Below are 21,788 nucleotides of genomic sequence, written 5' to 3'. Positions count from 1 at the left end.
CCCCGCAAAGAAGCTGGAGTACTCGGGAGAAAATGTTCACTTTACATATTGAATACAGCTTTGGCTGTCCTTCAAATGGAAAGTTCCATCATTTGTTCAAATACCTCAAGGTGCTCCCAAACCGAATATTTTGCATTCTTGTGATAGGGCGTGATGACGCTCCTAATGGCTTTTATTTGTTTCAGGGTGTCCTTGAGCAAGGCCCTTTTGACCTTGTTGGCTTTTTTAGTTCGGGTGACCCTGGTCCACTCATCCTCTGACTCAGAGGCACTGCTACCAGAGGTGGCTGTCTGGTCTTCTAGGCTCTCCAGGATTCTGCGAGCTTGGGAATGGCTGGCAGAATATGGGGGCCTAATTTATTGGGTCCTGTGGTGCACAGAACATTCTTCTGAGTCTTCTGTGCTCCCAGGATTGGCTGAGTACCCCCCCACACCGTCCTAGCTGGGAAGAAGTTTTCAGGATGCTCTTAGTAGGCCTACTCTCATGGAGTTCCCCACCAAATTTTACCATCGGATCTCTGGGTAAGTTATATTTTTGAGGATCCATTTCTCTGATCCTCCCCTCATTGGAGTCTCCCTGATCAGAGAAGATGGCCCTACAACATGGGAACCCATGCAGAGGTGCCCGCCCATCCATTCCTGGGAGGCGCTGATCTATGAGCCCCATATTCCTCATTGGGTTGAAGTCTGCCATCCCCGTGGCCCTTGGCTCATGTGCTCCAGTGGTTATGCCAGTGAGGTTATGCTCAGGTGTTTCCCTCTCCCAGCGGACCTCATCTCTCTCAGCCCCTGCTCCCTGTTGATATGCAAGAACCTGACCCTTTTGTTCTTCTATCAAGGCCTTACTAGTCTCTATTAGTTGTTCCTGTATTGCTACCTGTCTGTGGAGCCTGTCATTTTTCTCACAGACAGCCTCATTGTCTCTCTGTGCTTCCTGTGTAATTTGGAGTACTGGGCCAATTTTTGCTGCAGAAGGGTTACCTCCTGAGTCCTGTCTTGACTGGCCTGGTCATTCTTTGCCAGAGCATCTTCCACCCTCCTGGCGTGCTCTAACAGTTTTTGGTAATCTTTTTTGGAGCTCACCCAGTCCTTGAAGGGCCAGGTGATTTTCTTCCATCTTGGTTTTTAAATAACTGACCTCCTGACCTCCTGGCCGAAGGTGTCCCTTTCCTGAATTAGAGTACCCCTCTGTGCAGCCAGGTTATCCCTTTGTTTTTTGAGTGCACCAGCTTTCTGGCGCTCTTCATCAAATTCTGATTGGGTGTCAAGGTCTTTGAGAATTAATTTGTTATTTTCTTCTTTTACTTGGTCTATCTGATTTTCCAGGGTGACTATCTGCCAGGTGCAGGCCCTATTATAGATCACTTGCTGTTCCAGCTTTTGTTGGCTCTGTAATAGAGAGTCCAATCTTTCCTGATACTCTTTTTGCAGCGCCAGTACTTTGGTCTCCTGCTCTACCTTATCTTGCTGCAGGGTATCCAGATCTCTGATTCTAGGCTCTTTTGTAGCCTTTGCTCTGCAGAGTCCAAATCAGTTTGGGTTTTTTCTAATAATTGTAGTTGCCTGTTTGCCAGATCTAGGTTTTCGGCATATTTTTCCCGTATTACTCCAATGCGGAGGTTCAGATATGCCGCTATTTTGGCAATTTTACTTTGCTCTTCTTTTACCTTAGCGGCCATGTACAGTTCACTAAGTGCCATGTGTAATGGACCCTGATTCTGCCATATATTTAATCCTGTGGCAGTGGCTTGTTCTTTGATTTCCTGCAACCAAACATTCTGATCCTGCTCTGTCCATTCACCCCTGACAAATCATTTGTGCAGTAGGTGTTCTTTTGCCATATTAATTTCTACTAGGGTCACCACTCTGGAAATATTCATTTCCTTTCTGACTTACAGGAGTTATTTTATTTTTGCAAAACAGGCCAACTCCTTAGAGCATTCCTATTGAAGGGCAATTTTACAGTGTAACATAGTGTGGTAGCGCAACAGGGTTTATGTACCCCCTCAGTTAGCACGCTGTATTAGACTGTCACAAGTGGTATGTCTAATTCAGAAATCTCATGACGAGCCCCCAATCTATAAGTGATTTCAATCCGGCACTTCACCTAAGTCAATGCCTAGCGTGTAATGCACAACTGAAATCCTTATTTATTTATTTGTGTCTAAAAGTTATTTCATTCTGAACGATGTATCACTTATATCACGCCCCTCTCTTGAAACACTGCCCGGTCACACTGAACCAGGAATCAGGCTGGTTTGCAAAGTTAAAATATGTATTTATGTATTCACAATATAATCACACTATATTTAATGGGCATACAATGATCAACAATGGAGTGATAGCACACTAAGGAATCTCTTTAATCACAAGGAGTAATAATAAGCAAAACAATGCAGCACAGCATTAATGCTTTTGTGGGTGTATGTTCAAATCAAATGGCAACGTGGTTACTCTTTCCCCCTGCACACCCCTCAACCCCCCAATATGCAATGTAGATAGATAGGAGGAGAGAGAACAGGTTTCAGGAATGCAGAATTCAAGCAAATATATCAATCCCAATTCCCCCCAGCAAACACAAGAGAGAAACAGGAATGATTGGCAAATAGTCAAAATGGTTTGAAAGTTTTCTTTGAATGGAATGGGTAAAACACTAAATATGGAATAAATCACAGAAATAGTTTAAATTCTAATTGGAGCCGATTTATATAGATGCAGACAAACACTAGCAATGATGTGACACTAATAAGCAATGTGCAAACTGAAATTTGAAGTCGGGTGCAATGAAAAGCTATTTTACACGTGTAATATTTTGCCAAAACAGAAATTTGCGCCAAACATTTCCGTGTGCGGTAATCATGATGGTGGCTAAACTATAGGAATTTGAGATGGTTCTATGAAAAGCTGTGGATGTTAGCTCCAAGCAGACGTTTATATTTCGTTTCTATCATAACATTTGAATAAGTTTTGGACGTTTTTGTGGAGGTTGTTTTTTTAAAATATGCACCAAAATGAGAAAACAGGAATGCGCTTTCAAAAGACAAACATGATTTCTTTACAATAGGGAATGACTATGAAGAAGCAAATACTACACTGGAGCACAGCCACTAGACCAGGACGCCTCTGGATCAAGTTTTGCCTGCCGAGGAGCTTGCCTTATTCAGATGAAATATATGAGCGTAAAGATATGTTTAACAATACTATTACAGAAGAAAGGTAGTAGGGATAAGATAAAGAGTTCAGGCAATTCAAAAATATTTCTAACAATGCAGTTCTGAAGAAAAGATAGGATGGATTTGAATAGGGATTGCTATGGACAGTACATAGGCTAGTGACACAGTTCTATACTCTGAATACTCACTATTTGTATTTGAACAGAACCGTCAAGGAATTCTGGTCAGTCAAGATTTCTGGACAGGAATTCTGCTGGACACACTGGACTGGACAGGGTCTGCAATCAGCAAGGCACTCTGGTCACTGCACAAATGGACTGGACAGGATCGGCACAGCACGGCAGAGCACGGCACAGGATGGGGTTTAATCTGCCCGGGTTCTGCAGATAATTATTTGGCAGGCAAGCAGTTACAGCACAGTCCGGCTGCTTCTTTGATTTTCCCTTTAAGATTGTGGGATTCTGGTTCTAGAGGTTTAAGGCCTAGCAGAGAATGGATCAGCTATAGAGGGCCTTTCTGCTTTGCCAAGTTTCTGGAGTCTGGAGCAAGGAATATGGATGGATCTCCTTCAGGCTGCTTCGCCAGGATCAGGATAGTGGGTGAATCTGTGTATCCTTCTAAGTCCTCAGCTTTCTCTTTTAATGCATTTGGTAAAGGGGTGTGTATGCTGGATTTCCTAAGCGCACCCCCTTGGCTGGCTATAGGCTAGAGTCTCCCCTCTCCCTTGATTGGAGGTGAAAACAGGGTGTCACCATGATGATGTGGTTTTATGAGTCAGAGAATAAAACCTTGGCTTTTGAACATGAAATCTACTTTTGCAAACTTTATAACAATAACATATCTAGGTCACATATTTTGTGGAGCAAATGCTCTTCCAAGCCCCGTCATTATAGGATCTTGTGTGGGCTTTTGACAAAATTCTGCCCTTTTTGGCCAGAACACAATATCTAGTTTATCCAAAATTTTGTACAACTCTGCGCATTGCATATGGGCATAAGCGTGTGAAGTTTCATGCTTTTGACATAATTAAATTCGGTATAAAACCACAATTCCTAAAGTTATTTCCCGGAACTTAGCACAGAGTTCTGGCTCCTCTTAAAATGTGCAGCCAAAAATTAGGTTCAGAAGTCCGGTGTTTACCTATTTTTCACAATTGTACACAGAAAATTATCAGTCTTTTTAGAAATATGCTTTTATTCCATTGGAATCAACAAAAGTAGTCTGTCCCCGCCTCATTCCTCTTCTTGCAGCTCAGGAGCATTCTCCGCCCCTTCCTTCTGGCAGAGGCCATTTACGATCCTTCCTGATTAGCATCTCCTTGCCTTGGAGGAAGTCCATTGTCTTCTTTCGGCTCCCCAGCAATTGGCACCTCCCCGTGAGTTTCAGCTGGGGGGAAGTTTCCTCCTTCTGGGAAGAAACCTGCCTTTCAAGTTCTTGCAGCTTAACCAGGCTTACATTTAAATGTTATTTTGTTACATTTTTCTGTGTTTAAACAAACTTGCAATTTTCAAACAAGCAGCTAGAACACTGATTCCAGACCCTAAACCATGAAGTTTGAATATTTACATCCTAGGTTACTCTTGAAAACAGTTCACTCAGATTTTAGACATTAGATTTCAGTGGCACAAGTTTACAGTTTAATGCAGGCTTTTGAAAACAGTCATTCAGGCGGCCGCTAGTACTGTGCCCCGATTTTGACAGATTTCAAAGGCAGGCACCTTTTTGCTGTGAATGTTCTGATGATGAATCCAGCTTTTCAGGATATTGCAATTTCACAATGATTTCTTGAATTCAGTAAATTGTGACACCCAGCAAGTAGATTGGATGTTTGTGGGTGTTTTGGAACAGCATTCTGTATTTTCAGCAACCAAGATTCCGGATTTCTTTCAGCAAGCACTGCTCTTCATGCAGTCTCAATTTTTCCTTGTGGGGCAGCCCAGTGAAATGTTTCAGGAGTGTGGTCTCCGTTCCACCACTGACAACATGTATGGTAGACCTGACAGCCATCTTTTTGTGCTTTGTAGAGCGCAATTTTCATAGGTTTTGGCACGCCCATGGGGTTTTGTGGCCATTTTGATTATTCTAGCACCATCAGCACACAGCGATATCCCGGGCAACTTGGGTCTTTCCTCCGGTCCTCGAGTGGTCCTCCTTGCTGCTTAGGATCCATGGTTTCAGTCCTATGATGACAAAACAGAGCATATTTGTGGACATTTCCCCACCACTATTCATGTAGTGGGGCAGACACATACATTTGACATATAAATGACAATCTTTCCTGCTTATAATTATTACTGATTATAACGGATGGAATGGTTTTTAGAGTCGGAATTTTCTAGGGAGCTGGAATGTCCCCCTCTGGGTTTCCAGATGAATCCTCTAGTTGCTGCAGAGTATGCCTAGGATGGCCACACTTCAGCTGGTTGATGTGGATCCACTTATCTTCCCCTTCTGCCAAACTGCCTTTGGGGATACGGATTTTGCAGGCGACTGGTGAGATTCTGTCTACAATTTCAAAAGGACCCCGCCAGCTAGGAAGAAATTTGCACTGTTTGGCCTGGTTCCTTTGGCAATCGTACAAATAGACCCGGTCTCCTACTTGGTATTCTTTTCTAGGTGTCTTAAGGTTATAGTGGGTCTTCATACTGTCTGCAGATCTTTCTAGATTCCGCTGAGCATAGGCAAAAGCATGTTGAAGGTGTGTTCTCAAATTCTCAATATACTCATGAGTTGTGGAGGCATTGATCTGGGTCTGCTCTTGGGTCCTGTAGAGCAGATGCTGGGGAAGCACCATCCTTCGTCCAATCATCAGCTCAAACTGTGACGTTTTAGTTGCAGAAGGAGGGGTAGATCTGATGGCCATCAGGACAAGAGGTAATGGAATGTCCCAACTCGGCCCAGAATCTGCCGCAAACTTTTTTAATATGCTCACAATTGTCTTGTTGTATCTCTCAACTCCACCACTAGAGGACTGTCGGTAGGCAATGTGTAGTTTCTTTTTGACCCAAAGTATCTCCCACATCTTTGTTATCACTTCGCTAGTGAAGTGACTACCTTCGTCTGACTCGATCCTTTGGGGTTATCCAAAATGCGAGAAGATGTGGTTGATCATCAGGGCAGCTGCTGTTTCTGCCTTGCAATTTGGGGCCGGGAGACATTCCACCCATTTAGTGAACAAGCATGTCACGGTCAACATGTACTTGTTCCCCCTAGAGGAGCGAATCACGGGCCTGATAAAATCGACTTGTAAATGTGACCAAGGCAGTGTCATCCCCCTCTTTTGGAGAGTCGCATGGTGTGTGAGGGATGTTGGCTGAAATTGTGCACACACAAGACACCCCTTTAAGTATTGGTCGAGGTCCTGCCCCATGTGTGTCCAGTATGCAACCTCTCTTAAGATTTCTAGTGTCGTATGAAACCCCGGATGACCGGCTGTGGCCGCATCATGGGCGTGACTTAGCATCAGGCTTCGGAATGAGGTGGGGACCACCCACTGGACATGGCCAGCTAGGGATCTCCTTACCAACAAACTGTCTTGGATTCAGGACATTTTTGGACATTTCATCAACTCTCTGAGGTCCTCTTTCCCTATGTAATTGGTATCCGTCAGGGGTAAGTTCTTAGCGTCCTCAATGTGGTACTGATGGTAGGATAGGATAAATTACTATAGCTGGATTAGGAATAGTATGTTTAGTAGGAATAGTGCTCCAAACTCGACATAGTACACCTAAATAGGAGGAGTGAGAAGGATGAGGATGAGAAACTAGGATCAGGAACTACAACAAGGATTAAGATGAGTGACTAGGGCAAGAGGCTATGGTGAAGGACTTGGTTCTAGGACAATTGAGTAAATAGGGCAAGATACTAGGACTTGGATAAAGGACTAGGATGGGGATGAGAAAAAAGGACCAGGATTAGGCACTAGAAGAGAGACTAGGATGTGAGACTTGGGTCAGGCTGGGAGGGTAGGATGCAGGTCTAGGCCACGGGATTAAGACTATCAAGAGAAACTATGGCGAGACACTTTGATGAGGACAAGATGCTGGGAAGAGAATAGAACACTAGGACCAGGATGAAAGAATAGGTCTAGAATGAGGAACTAGGTTGAGGGGCTAACATGAGGGTCTAGGATGAAGGACTTGTACCCAGGTCTGGTAGTTGCTCGAATGACTTGGATCAGATTCTAAGAAAAGGACTAGTTTGATGACTGAAATATGGCACTAGCAATATGTGTTAGGATAGACAGGGATGAAGCATTAGGGCTAGAATAAGGGGCTAAGATGATGGACTAGGGCTAGGTTAAACTACCAGGAGACCATATAATGATCAAATAGGATAAATCGATCGGGACGAGGATCATAGACCAGGACTAGGATGAGCGACTAGCATAATTGACTAAGACTAGAATGAGAGACCTGGAAATTAAACTATGACTAGGGTGAGGGCCTAGGGCCAGAGACCAGGACAAGTTACTTTAACAAGGAATTAGAATGAGACAATAGAACTATGATTAGAGACTAAGAACTGATTGAGACACATGGCCTAGGATGAAAACCAGGGACTTGGATTATGATGAAGAACTAGGCTCACAACGAGGGACAAGGACTAGGATGAGGGGCAGTTGTCTTTTATTTACTTGTAAATGCACTGAGAAATGCTCTAAGATGCAAATATGGATAGCCTAAAGAGACAAACAATAATAAACTTTGATACAGTCATTGCATGGCAATAGCATTTCCAATTGGCATGCAAATTAAATGTTTTGCTTCAAAACACCCTGTGCCTATTCTCTCCTTTCCATAACATTATTTTGCCATAAAATGGCAGTAAAATCAGATGTTGTTACAATTTTATGTGGAAAGTGCTTAATGGCCAGCTTCCTGATTTGGACTGGACAATGCATGCTGAATTTGAGTGGCCGATTTAACTAATAGTAATCATTGGGATTTTTATATACCTCTTTACACCTGATTCCTCCTGCTCCTAAGCACTGTAAGCACAGGTACAATAATTACCCAAACAAAGGAAGTATAGCAACATTAGAAGTAGAAAAGTACAGACTCCACCATGCTACAGCATTCAAATGTGCAAAGTATAGTCTAACCCATGTTTGTTGTGACATTTCCACCCTAATTAAACCAGTAGATTGGCAAAATGGTCACCCACTTCATTCACAATAATAAAAGAGAGAACCTTTAAATATTAAATCAAGAAACGAGAACATATTTATGAAAATATGGTTGAGACTACTGTGGGAATGTTGAATTTGCGGGCTCAAAGCTAGGTTTCAGCTCATGATCCCTGAAAACATGGTTCAATTTCAGAATTCAACACTAGTGACAATAACTGCAGGCCGAACAATGCGCACTCATCACTAGCCATTGGCTGGTGATAATTGACTTGGTTCTGAGACATTGCTGTATGGATGTGAATAGTGGAGGTGGAAGTGACTTTTTGTGCCTGGCTAGTAGGTTGAAACTTGACATTTTGACTCTTGATAATTGTATTGTGATGAATGCCAATAGCAGCCAAAAGAAGTACAAGTGAGATGAAGCTTCCATGCACTATGCCGAACTTGTAGCACAACTCAGCTCAGTAGTTTTTCACCCTTACTGAATTCTATCCCTATTTCACCCCAATTTTCGTAACATGGGCCGAGACCAGGCTTTAGTCTTCAGAAATATTAGTCTGCAGAGGAAGCACCCAACAACAATTGTAGAGTTAGTACCATATACAAAAAATGTCCAAGAAAGTTTCTATCATGATATGCACTTAACAAATAAACATTAAATATTTCAGAAAGTAAACAAAAACATAGTTACATTGTTTCCATTTAAAATGTCTTCAATGAAGGAATGAAAAGGTGATGTAACAAATCGTTGGGGCCATGCAAAAGATACCTAGAAATGCCTTAGAATATGGCAAATAGACCTCAATTTCCCTACCCCAGTCTGGTATAAACAGGCTCAGCCCGGTCAGTCAGGCATGTTGGGAGCAGAAGGGGAAGATTTGGTCCAGGCTTCTTGATGTGGCAAGTAGTTCAGAATCATCAGGCATCTAGTTGAGCCAAACATCATGCGGTTCAATCAGCGGCCAAAGGTAGATTGCAGTATCTAGACAGACTCAAGTCAGGAATGCTGTTATGCTGAGCACCAGCAATTCCAGGAAAAATGCACTTGGACTTAATACATGCTGTAGTTTATAGTGTGAGTGCCTATGAATGGGTTGGACATCCTTCAGCATGCCCCACACCAGAAGAAGGTGCAAAAGGCACTTGCATGTTGCTTGCCACAAAAGTTGCACTAGACTTCCTGGCACTATCTCTTAGTAACTGTCAGGAGTTTGGATCGTCCAGCAGTCTGCCTCCCTGACCCCCAGATGCTCTTGAGGAAGGGGTCTTTTAATACCCTCTTGAAAGTGTATCTTCATCCCTGACAGTGCCCTTTGAAGATGATTATGTCCAACTAGATTCAACAGAATGAGTTCGTACCTAGCAACATTCAGATGGGAGATTGACATTTTGACTTCCTCATGTCAGGGACCCAAAACTCTTTAACAAAAGTAATGTCTACCTTGAATGTCATTCCCATAGGGCTCAGTCTGTAGGATGTGGGGGTGGGAGAGTGTTGATAAAGTGTATTCCAAGATGACAGAATTTGGTTTCCTTAAGGCACTTTCCTTCTCTCTTTTTCTTCCACCTGCCCCCACCCTTGTCTGCTACGGATGGAAAAGTTACCCTTTGAAGGTATCTCCTCTAGTCTTTACCATCTGTTCATAGTGTACTTTAGAGGGAAGACACTTTCAGCCGAAGTTCCCTTTCATCTACTGACCAAAAGTTTGGGGAAATGAAATTGGCAGACGATATGTGTCAGTAGCAAACCTGTGATTGACATTTTTTCTTTTTTTTTTACAGTAACTCAATTCATTTTTCATCACTTTGTCCACATTTCGTAAAGATATACATTATTTGTAATTCAACTCAACTTCCTATGTGTGAGCAACTGCAGTTAAACCACTGGTTGTGAGTTCATTGAAGCTGTTGAAAGTTTAATATGAAACATATCTATTCTGTTTCATATCCATCTCTCCAGAAATCCGAAATTGGTCACACCTTCAAGTGTGCGAATATTACATGAAGACAAGCTTCCCTATATTGATAGTATTTTGCTGTCCAATTTGACGGCTGTTAGGACATTCTTGGCAGGTATTCCTAACACAAATATTCACCCAAAGCGAGTTAAAGCAAGCAGCTGGTGCTGGACTTTTAAAAATGCATTCTTGCTTCTGCTAAAATGAATTTCGTTTTATTAGACTGTTTAAAATCTCTTCCATACATACTCTTACATTATAGTAACACATTAACCAGGAAAGGGGTGTTTGTAGACATCAGAATCACATGAAGTGTTTTCTCTTAGTGCCAAGTGAGCTTTCGAAATGGAAATATCCACGTGAAACCCATACATTTTGTCTGCACGTACACCTTTCCTCTGCTGTGCATACTCCCATGCTTGGCAGGTAGCTGTCAGGGCCCGGCTCGACTGAATTCCACAGGAGCTGATGCTGGCCCCACAGACCCTCACCAGGAGTTCACCTCTCAACCCTTAAATATAAGCTGAGCTGAAAACCCCAAGAAAGGGAAAGGGGAATTTGGAGAAAATAACAACGGAGGCACTGCATCCCTGCAACCGTCTGGTAGGCTCTGGTATCTGTGGTAAACAAATACACCTGGTTACTTATATGATAAGAAAAACTTCTTTTCTAAAATTATTCTAAATAAACTCTAAACTCTTTACCTCTTAAACCTCAGTAAAAGACTTAGAGGCTAGTAATCTGTGTGGAATATCTTGTAAATAATATCTTGTGTTGTGCATATAGTTCAAGCCACTCAAGTCTCTTTAGAATCCTAAAGTGATGGCCCTTGCAAACACCTTTTCAGAACTAGATATTCTTCTTGCTTCAAAGTTCTTTTAACTTTATGTAGTTTTCAATGCTTTTATAAATTGCAGTCTTTCTCTGAAGTATTGAATTCCATTTGCATAAATTACATTAAATAATATTCTCTAACTTCCTGGAATACTGCTTTCATTCTGCGTGTGAATTGTTTCCTTATTTACACAAATAACGTATAGTTTTTTCCTTGATAAGCGTGTGCGATAAACACGTGAAATCAGAAGATGTGAAGAATTGTCCTTGCGTTTAAAATACACACGCGATTCTTTACCAAACCCGCGCGCGTGAAAAAATACGTAAACGCAATAAAAATAACACGTGCTAGTTAAAATGGACTCGCGCTCTATCGCTACCAAACTCACGTGGAGAAACGAAACGTATTTCACGTAAAACAGTTCACGAGTTTAAAACAACTCGCGCTTCATCAAAATGGACTCGCGCTCTATCGCATACCAACACGCGCTTTCTCATGAGACGTCTTTCACGTAAAAAATGTACACGCGCTAAAATTCACTCGCGCAATTCATTTGGGCACGCGCTCTATCGCAAAACAACACGCGCTTTCTCATGAAACGTCTTTCACGTTAAAAATGTACACGCGCTAAAATTCGCTCGCTCAATTAATTTGGGCACGCGCTCTATCGCTCTGAATACCCGCGTGCTTTCAAAAACACATAAACGACGACTTGCGAGCTCGTGCACACATTAAACAGTCTTGAAGAACATTACACGCAGTTAATTAACTTTAAACTCCTACGCACTATCTTCAAGCTTGTTTTCCTTATAATAACTTTAACTGTAAATGTCTCTTTTCTCAAATGATTTTGAAACTGGTTAACTCTTTAAGTTTTCTTATAAAAGAAAATGAAAGTTCACTGTGAACGATCCCACCTGATGTCTTCTTGTTCAAACTGGATCAGCTAACGATATTCTTACTTCTTTGGTAGATTTTCTGAGTTCTGAAAAGGCCTTACTTAAGGAGCTTAACTAATGAACAACCAGCCACTGAATTTCTCTGGATGAAAGGCAGTTTAGAATCTTGCTCACCTCCCAAGAATCAAACCCATTGTCCTCTCCACGAATCAGGCAAACCAAACATATCATTGTTCCTTTAACCAATCAGATTAAGTTTCTTTCGCTCCATCTTGACTTGGGCAAGCACAATGTTAATTCTATGTACAAACTCTTCCTGTTACTAACCCAGCCAGTTCTGAAAGCACAACTAACCCAGCCAGCTCTGAAAGAACAATGTTAATCCTGTTACTCTTCCTGTTACTAACCCAGCCAGTCCTGACAGTAGCTTTATGATCGAGTTCTGGTGGCATGTCAAATAATGATGAGCATCAGAACATAGAGCTATGTGTTTTATATGGTTGCTACTAATTGTGTTGCACACCCATGGCTGGCAGGGCAGAAACCACAAGCACCATCATTCATGTGATAGGACGCTTTATGAAATGAAAGCTGGTTTAGCAGACGTGCCTTTTGTGCAGTATTCATTTACTTGAGTTCCTGGAATTTTCGAAAGCTTTCACTTTCAGGTGGGAATCCGTTGCATGTGTGATTCCACTTTCTGGAAAAAATCACTTGTCACAACATATATGTAAGAGGAGTAGGTGCAAATGATCATTATATAGAGGCTTTTAATAAACTGAGAAAACTGATGAATTACTGCCAAAAATTTCCAGACAAGAAGATGAGAATATACGCCATGAAAGCGAGATTGAACCTTTTGTTGACCCGAGAGATCTTAGCAACTCGAGGAACCACAACCGACAAGAGATGTCGCCTATGTAAAGAGGATTCACCTGTTGAAACACTTAGACTTAAACACCTGGTGATTGATTGCTCTAAAACCAACGCAAACAGAAACATCTACCTCCCATCGCTGGTGGAAAACTTATGGATATTCAAATCTGACGATATGTGGAACAGACTGATCTCTGGCGAAAAAACGAGATGGACCATTGCACTGGTCAAACTAATCGAACTCGCATTCGAACAGATAAATCGTCAAGGGCCGAGGGTGGTGTGGCTTAGGGCGTCGATTTCAAAAGGCTATTTTTTAGTTCCTTGTTCTCATATAACAGCCACTGCTATGTACCAGTTAGTGTGGGAGGTTTATGTAGTTGGTGAAGTTTTTTCTCTTTTCTTTCGGCTGCAGATGAGGCGAAATTTTGATAAAACGTATTGTAAATATGTAAAAGTTCAAATAAAAAAATAAAAAATATATATATATATATAGTTTTCTCTATAATATTATTCAAATTACATCACACCTCGCTTTCCTTAATTAGATATGTCCCAATCCATCATCTTAACGTTTGAGGTCTTTCTCGTGTCAATAAAATGTTTTTGTCTCTGTATGGCACTCTGCTGCTTATTGGTGCTAAATATGTGAAATTTTAAATACCCAAAAGGAGACCTCCTACAAAATCATGAGAACCACATTCCACTCCCTTTAGCCTTCTTTAGCATTTTGCTTTTATATTATGAGGTCAGAATCAGCTCCTGGCCATCAACCAGCGTTACAACATTTATTACAGATTGATGGTCCCTCTATGGGCAATGTGAAAGCCTTCCTCCTGTAAATTAACCTAAATCCATACAGGGGTAAAAAGGCAGAGTGAACAATAACAATAAAGTGAGTTCAAGCTCGCACTGATAAGGATGAACTGTGAGGACTCGATGTGCTCATTGGGAAAGTGTGCAGACGGAAATGACGCCAGCCATGTGTGCTACAATAACAGTAAAAACACAAAAACAACAAACCATTGTGGAAATCTTGGTTACGTTTGTTTGTACTGCATTGTGGTGTGGTATTATGTGTTGACATATGGCCTGTTGTACTGTGCCATAAATGTGCGGGTTCTACATTTTTCAATTATTTGCACAGAAGAAACTGTCTGAAAGTGTTCCTGAAAAATTTCGAAAGTATGTTGAATGAAACCCACCAGTGTATTTGTGTGGTACTTTTGGCTGTGATTCTCCCTCCTCTGAGCACAGTGGTCTCCTATCTTTCAGCGGTGGAGCTATCCCCCAATCACCGGGTTCTCCCAGGAGAGGTCAGCATTACCAACCTCCAGGTGAAGGACAGTGCAGTGTACCAGTGTGAAGCGGTGAACAAGCATGGCACTATCCTTGCCAGTGCCAACATTGACGTCTTGAGTAAGCAATGTCCCATAGCTGTATTGTCTAAGAACACTTTGGTCCATTGTATATGTGTCATGTCTGTGTCACAAATGCACACATTCATTTTGCACTCACTCACTCCCTCAATTACTCACTTGTTCTCTCACTCAGCGACTCACTCACTCTTTAAGCATAGTACCTCTTCTTATAATTAACATTCTTTCACCCTCCTTGGGAACCTCAATTCTAACCCACAGACTACATATTCGGCTTGACCTCGTGGGTTCCAATCCTTGCCCTGTGTGTCTTTCTTTTTAAATCTCAATCTAATCCTTAACACTTTCCTAAACCATCCCCACTCATTCCCAGTCCCTGGCACTTTCTTCTTCGAATCTTAACCTTGGAAAATATGTACATGTTGGGGACTCTCTGTATGTGTCCATAATGTCCTCAAACTGTGGGAGATGCATTGGGTCCTTGCTTGACTATCATGAAGGTGTGATGCTCTTTGCCTAGTGTGTCAAGCTTTTTACAGTTTAGAGCCACCATTTCTTCTAATAGTGATGCCATTAACACAGTGGCCCTCATTGCGAGGTTGGTGGTAACCATGCCACATTTAGCAGCATGGTTGCCTCCTTACCGCATACCGGGCCCAGGTTCCTCAAATGAGAACTTACCAGGCCATCCCAACCTTGGCTGACCCGGTAATTCCTCGTCCGAGGAACCCGGACCCGGTCCATCCCCATTCGAGCCCCCATAGGGATCAGTGGGAATGGGGAATGAGCTAACAACGGGCTCGTTTATAATGGACCCGTTGTTAGCTCCCTGGTCTCCTTGTGGGACCCGGTAAGGACGCCTGGTTTTACCAGGCGCCCATTGCGGGTCCCGCGGGGAGACCTCATAATAGGGCGGAATGGGTTTACCGGCACCGACACCATTACCGGTGCCGGTAAACCAATTCCGCCAACCTCGTAATGAGGGCCAGTGTGTGCTTCTATAACACGCTACTTATTTGTCTACTAATTCTATTTAACATCCATCTTGGGTTAACAATGTGGGTTCATTATTTAATTCGGTAGTTAGCACTTTAAATAGGGGCCCGATGCCTCTGGTAGTTCCTGCAATTTAGAAATGCTGCTACCCAATCTACATATTAGTATGTCTGAATGCCCCCCGCAGTTCCATTGCTCGCTCGAATGGTGCTACCCCCTGCAGTGTTTTTGATGGATTGTCTAAAGCACGGTGAACCTGCCTGTGCTTGATTAAACGTAATGCCACATGTCAAGATCACCAGAAGTTCAAATACTCGAGATAGTCAGTGATCAGTTGATTGACGGGAACAAAATACACCTGGGATGAGAACAATGCAATTAACATTGTATTATTTCAATCCGCCTGTAAAATGATAACTATACAGATACAATGGTTTCTTCTTATAATACAAACTATTTTCTTTGTCATGGTATTCAATGAACCAGTGCAGCCCACTCCTGAGTTGGTATTATGCGTTTCGACTGAAAGTGGTTGTTTACACAAATCTGTTATTTAGAATATTGCATGCAAGTGTCTCCACCCGAGACGTCGATGTCGCAAGGTTTGTGAGTCTGTGGTGTTTCATGTTTGCAGACATTGCTCCGCTGCTGCTCACGAACGACAGTAAAGAGTATTTTGCAGTATCCAGAACGAAGGTCCTCTTAAGCTGTGACGTGTTTTCCTTCCCCACTGCCGTCATTTCATGGTGAGTAGCAGGTGCCGTGTTCTCTGTCTTTCAATGCATAGTCTTTTCTCTCTGTCCACATGAAGTTACCAGGACTGTGGCCCATCTTTGCGAACTGATCAGCGGGTGTTCTGGGCATGTGCACTGAGGTGGTAATGTGTAGTTTGGGGCCCCTTGGTCTCATGCATTCCCGAGATTTAGACAGTCCTTGGACCCATCTGTGAGTGAACATAATACCCCAGGCCTACTTCAAGGTCTACGAATGAGTACTGTATTCCCTTGTTCCTTTCCCGGCTTGATGCGCTTTGAAGCACTTCACTTGTGTATAAGCGCTTTACAAATACACAATTACAATTACAGGCACGGTATTAGAATGTTGTGTAACTTCACAAAACATTTCTCTTCTGCCTGAGAATGTGTGCAATTTGTTTAAAATCTGAGCTGCTTGCTTTCATTCTTTGATGGATAGTAAAAGGGAAAATAGAGGGGGTCACTTGTCATACCCTGCCTGTCCTCAAAGAAATACACGCCATATGAGAGGCAACGTGTGTCTCGGACATTGACATTGTTGACCCAATCATGCTTCCCCCATACAGATGTCAGGGAGTGAAGTCTATAGAAGTGGGATGAGGTCCAGTGCACTTTGATTTCTCAAAACAGTACAATCAAGAAATTACGATCATTGACATCCCTTATCAAAACTGCAGCTGTGATGTTTGAAGGTCTTATGACTCCTCTGTAAGCTGGAGGTAACAAGTTCACCTCTTAGCACACATGCCTAAGTGTATCCTCTCAACATCAAACGTAATGTTTACATCCAGATGACGGCCAGGGTGCATCCAGTTGGCAACAATTAGAGCAACCAGGAGCACCCCTCGCAAACTGTCCTTTGCAAATTATGCCTGAGGGATACTGAATTAGGGGTGTCAGGGTGGGTTAGGTGGGATGCTGGGTCTGGTACGTGTTTAGGGGATGTGGTTGTGAGTCTGCCTGGGTGCTCTAATTCAGCTGTGTGAAGAGGCACAAGCTGGAGGGGAGGGAGTGTGGCAACGCGGCCCTTGCTTTTCTGCCCTGTTCTTAAGGTCTTTAACACGTGTGGTGCTGAGTATAATCAGGATCTTACTTTGATACCCAGGGGCATCTGGAAGGTGGACTGGGGTCTGCTGGGAGTCCTTGAAGAAGCAGATTTTTAATGGGGCCCAGTAGACGATCATCTTTACACAAGTTACTATAAAACCAAAGAGTGAAACACAAGATGCATATGCAATGTGCTGCATAGATCTCTGGAAATGTGGTGGGCTGGTAATGTGGACACTGTCCTCATAGGAATGAGGGCAAGTTTGTCCTGTGGTCGACAATTGAAGCCCTTCGGCAGAGCATTGTGACGTTACTGATGGGAGCCACATTGTGATTTATGTTACATTTGTAGAGCTCGGTAGCGCAACTGTGAGTTCTAAGGAACAGAGGTTTGAATTATGGCAGAGCTGAATCCTGTTCCTTCCAAGGTCGATAAATGAAGTTCCTTTATGTTGTGTAATGACAACACCTATTATTTCAGCCCTTAGAAGCAGGCGGAATCTGGCATATAACGCTAGAGAACAATGGCATATCAATAGGCAGATGTGCCATCCCTCTGTTTAAAAGAGCACCTTGGCTCCCTTGGCTTGATGGACTTTTAAGTAACTTGGGATTTATATGCTCTGGTTATTTTTATTGTGTAACTATTTTTATCCATCAGCACCTTGATGCCCTAGGGCTTAGCGCGCTATACAAATGGAAACTTAAATAAATAAATGTATTGTTTTATGTTTGGGATAAAATATCTAATTTTATTTGTAACTTTTTGAATAAGCATTTTCGAAACTAGACCTTTAAAGGCTGCACGAGGCTTCAGAGGAAACTCACAATCATCCCCATCTGCATCTAAAATCAAAGGAAATGCCCGCTCTGTGTATTCTTTCATGATCGTCTTAAATGTTTTACTTAAGAGCCTCCATCTATGAAGCAGTCAGTGAGAAAATATAGAGCTGAAGCAATATGTCACCATGGTGCCTACTGAAGGACTTCGAAAAAAACGACAACTTAATTAGGAGCAAAATCTTTATCATAATGCCGGGTATCAAGAGAACATATCCTACCTGTTAATATGATATGGTTTATTTATATAGCACCCATACACAATATGTTTCAAAGCGATTCACGGCAAGGGAGGAAACAAGGGAAAATACAATGGCCCTCATTACGACCCTGGCGGAAATCGCGGTGCTAAATGCACCGCGGACCACGGCGGAAAGCTGCCGATAGCGCCATGGAGGTTGGCGGATTTTCCGCCCCATGCCGACCTTGGCGGGGCGGTAAATCCCCATTCCCCATTTTACCCTTCCCCATTCCCATTTTTGCCCCATAGGGTATAATGGGAGTGGGGAAGGCGTTAATTGCGCCACCGCAAAATACGGTGGCGTAATTAACATCAAGGTCCCGTAGCGCCATGGATTTCTCCGCCCGGAAAAACCAGGCGGAAAACGTTCCATGGCGCTACGGGAACTCGTAGTAGGGCGGACGGGTCCGCCGCGAATAACGCTGGCGTAAACCCACTCCGCCAGGGTCGTAATGAGGGCCAATGACATTCTTACAGGCCATGAACAACAAGAATGTGAAATTAACTATCATCCTCGGCCCGATGACATTTCAGATAGTGCAAGAGCTAAGACACAGAGAGTAAGGAAGTTGGAACAGACAGGCGACTACTGTCCTAGGCCTGACAACATTTCTGGTAGAGGCAGAGATTAACAAGAGTTGAGGGAGGGGGAGGAGAAAGGAGGGAGAGGAACAAAACAAGCAACTATGGTAATAGGCCTGACGACATTTCAGATAGTGCTGGAGTAGGGGGATGGGTGGGGGCAAGAGATGAGGGAGGGGGCAGGAGCAATTAGTGCACAGTAATTACTGTAATGCAGTAGTTAAGAATGAGCTATGAATTGTAGGCATTGGCGAATGCAAGGAATGTTCTGACCTCCTAACACAGGGTTTAAGAAGTCACTCCCCTTGGGAGCGGGATGACTTTGAGCACCATGCATGCATTCCCTGGTCCAATGTTTAGAAGCTGGAGGAGTGTGGTATGAAATACAGCATACATCAGTTGTGATAACGATAGTATGTGGAATGGAAACATTTCACAAACACGCTTCTGCAAGCATGGCATTGCTATACACGATCATTCCCCTGACTGTTGACTGAGGTTTATCTGATAACCTCCACTCATGGATTTCTATTAATTGTGTTTCAGAGCACCTCACTGACTTACTTATTTACATCACTGTTGCATTTTTAGGACAAGAGAGGAGAGTGCCACACCCCTGCACGGGCATCGTTTCCTAACCCATGACAATGGAACTCTGGAAATCATTAATACAAGAAAAGAGGATTCCGGAGTCTACACATGCTGGGTAACTAATGCCCTAGGAAAGAGCGCCATCACTGCCATTCTGGAAATCAGAGGTATAATAATACATGTACCAATTAGCGCTGCATGCTTTACATTTCATTGGAATTAATAGAAGTGCGTGTTCTGTTGATAGCTTGTGCATTAGTGGTTCACTGGTTAAACGAAACCAGTTAGTGTAGGAAGGCTTCAACGCCTGACCAACCCTGACCCAAATGTTACAGGTGGCTCAAGAAGCACTCCAAAGTTCAAGGACAGTCAAGGGGTTTTACTGAGCTTTCAATAGCCCCTATGGCTGTCCCTCTCTCTCTCTCTCTCTCTCGTCTGAGCGCACCTCCTCCCTAGCCTATGCATCCTTGACTTCTGTTTAGTAGCTAGCAATAATTTCACCCGCGGTACACAAATAGGCTAAAGAAACTGCAATGTCAACCTAAAGACCCTTGACCCTACTCTACCAAGTTGGTAGTGTTGTAAATGTGGGCTGGATTGTGCCTTGCAGACACACTGTATGATGTAGTATTTTTCTATCAATCTCACTCTTTCCTCTCTCTCTCTCTCTCTCTCTCTCTCTCTCTCTCTCTCTTTCTCTCTCTCTCTCTCTCTCTCTCTCTCTCTCTCTCTCTCATCTTTTCCTCTCTCTATACTCCTTTTCCACATCTACCCACCTTTACTCTCTCCTCTACACTCCTCTGTCCATGTGATGTCTCCCGTACTTTTTAGGACCCACCACAACCTTTTGATGTTATTCCTCCTTCCTCCTTGCTACATCTCTGTTCTCCAAACTGCGTCTACCTTATCTACCCTAATGTTCCCTCCTTACCACTACTATGCCTCCTCCACACCACAACTCCCTCCTCAACACTGTTGCTCCCTACTCTCATTTCCCTTAATACACTTGCAACACTTTCACACACACCCATAACGATGTGACACTTTCACTCGCTAGCCAATACCTCACATTCTTCAGATATTTATTCCACACTTCACTGGTTCGTCCTCCCCCTGCTGCTCTTTTGGTTTGACCCCCCTCCTCGGACCTCACCCAAGTAACCCACATCTTCCTGTTTCCTGTTATTCCTTTGATGCTCACCTTCCTCTTTAAATTGGATCACTGTCCTTGGCCAATGAGGGAGCCTTGTTCCTGGTGCCCCTAAGGAAAAACTAATAGGTGTGAGTGTTTGGATCTCTCGTTTTTGTCCATTGTGGTATAAGGTACTGTGAGTTGTTCAAAGCTATTACTTGCAGCACAGCTTGCCTTCTCTGTCCACTGCATAGTGTGCGTGCTGCTAGGTCCCTCATTCTCCTCTGGTTCTTCTCACTGTCATCAGACTAATGAACACTAGAGGGTTGTTTGCTGTTGGACAGGACATGGTCTTGGGTGTGCTTCTGTGGCTAGGATGTGCTACTGGATGACAGTCCTCGTCCAAATGCTTCTCACTGCTTCCACTGTCTGGTGGTTTATTACTAGAAAAATCACAAAGTCACTGGCTATCTTCTTGATTAGGAGGTATTGTGTGAGGCAAGGGTATCCTGCTCTTAATCAGGCACAAGGAGGGCAGGAATTTGGGCCCTTTAAACTGCCACCATCCTCCCAATGGGAAAAACTGGCTCTGGATTTCTCCCTGGTAGGCCTTCCAGTCCTATTTGAGAGGGTTTACTATTTCGTGCAAGGCCAGAGTACTGGCCTTGTCACACACCTCCAACATTTCTGTGAACTCCAACTCTTCTTCTACCTCTACCTGTTTGCTAACTGACTTATTCTGCCATCCTATAAGATTATCTTGACGTCTGAACCTCCAGGAGACATTGTTTAAAAAGTGGGTTATTTCTACCGACTAGGACTTCCTCAACCAATGCGGACAATACAATTATTGACATTGTGATTTCTTTTTTTAACACACAGAGTGTGTTGGTGTTTGAAATATGTGTCCTCATTGTCACATATGATCTGTGTCAGGGTTCCTAGATATTGTTCTTCTAGTGGGATCTTAACAACCCAGACAGCGGTTTTGTTGCTCCTTGAGTCGAGTAGGGCTTTTTTTGAGGAAGTAGAATAACATTTTTCATTGGTTTCTCACATGGTACACACTGCTCACACTCTTCCTAAGGGAAAATATCTGAAAGGCATACTGGTTCCACCGTCCACTGTGTTTGTTCTGCCTCAATAGGGAGTCTTGGACTTGGGTGAGAAGTCCAATGTACATAGATTGTTTCCTTATCCTTTTGAGTTCTGGATGTATGCCAGTCCGTGCCGGTAGATATCCTTGGCATACTCATGGTGTGAGTCAGTATGCTGGTGCCTCCTAAATGTTGGACTCTCTTCCCTTCCTTGCATGGACAGCTTTGTGTCATTAGGCTTCTTTGGTCCTTCACTG

General features: G+C 43.1%; 1 protein-coding gene across 5 annotated transcripts in view; it reads left to right on the top strand.

Annotated features, from left to right (window-relative positions):
- CHL1 (cell adhesion molecule L1 like) overlaps nucleotides 1–21,788 on the top strand; it is a 780,691-nt gene that overhangs the window by 532,642 nt on the left and 226,261 nt on the right. For all 5 annotated transcript variants that reach the window (XM_069643529.1, XM_069643531.1, XM_069643532.1 and 2 more), the window contains 3 exons: nucleotides 14,147–14,290; nucleotides 15,881–15,992; nucleotides 19,303–19,469. In XM_069643529.1, coding sequence (XP_069499630.1) covers nucleotides 14,147–14,290; nucleotides 15,881–15,992; nucleotides 19,303–19,469 — 423 coding nt within the window. The remainder of the gene's footprint in view (nucleotides 1–14,146; nucleotides 14,291–15,880; nucleotides 15,993–19,302; nucleotides 19,470–21,788) is intronic.

The sequence above is a fragment of the Ambystoma mexicanum genome, chromosome 2p, assembly GCF_040938575.1.
Source record: "Ambystoma mexicanum isolate Mex_15411 chromosome 2p, UKY_AmexF1_1, whole genome shotgun sequence".
NCBI lineage: Eukaryota > Metazoa > Chordata > Amphibia > Caudata > Ambystomatidae > Ambystoma > Ambystoma mexicanum.
This window is presented reverse-complemented; position numbering and strand designations above follow the sequence as displayed.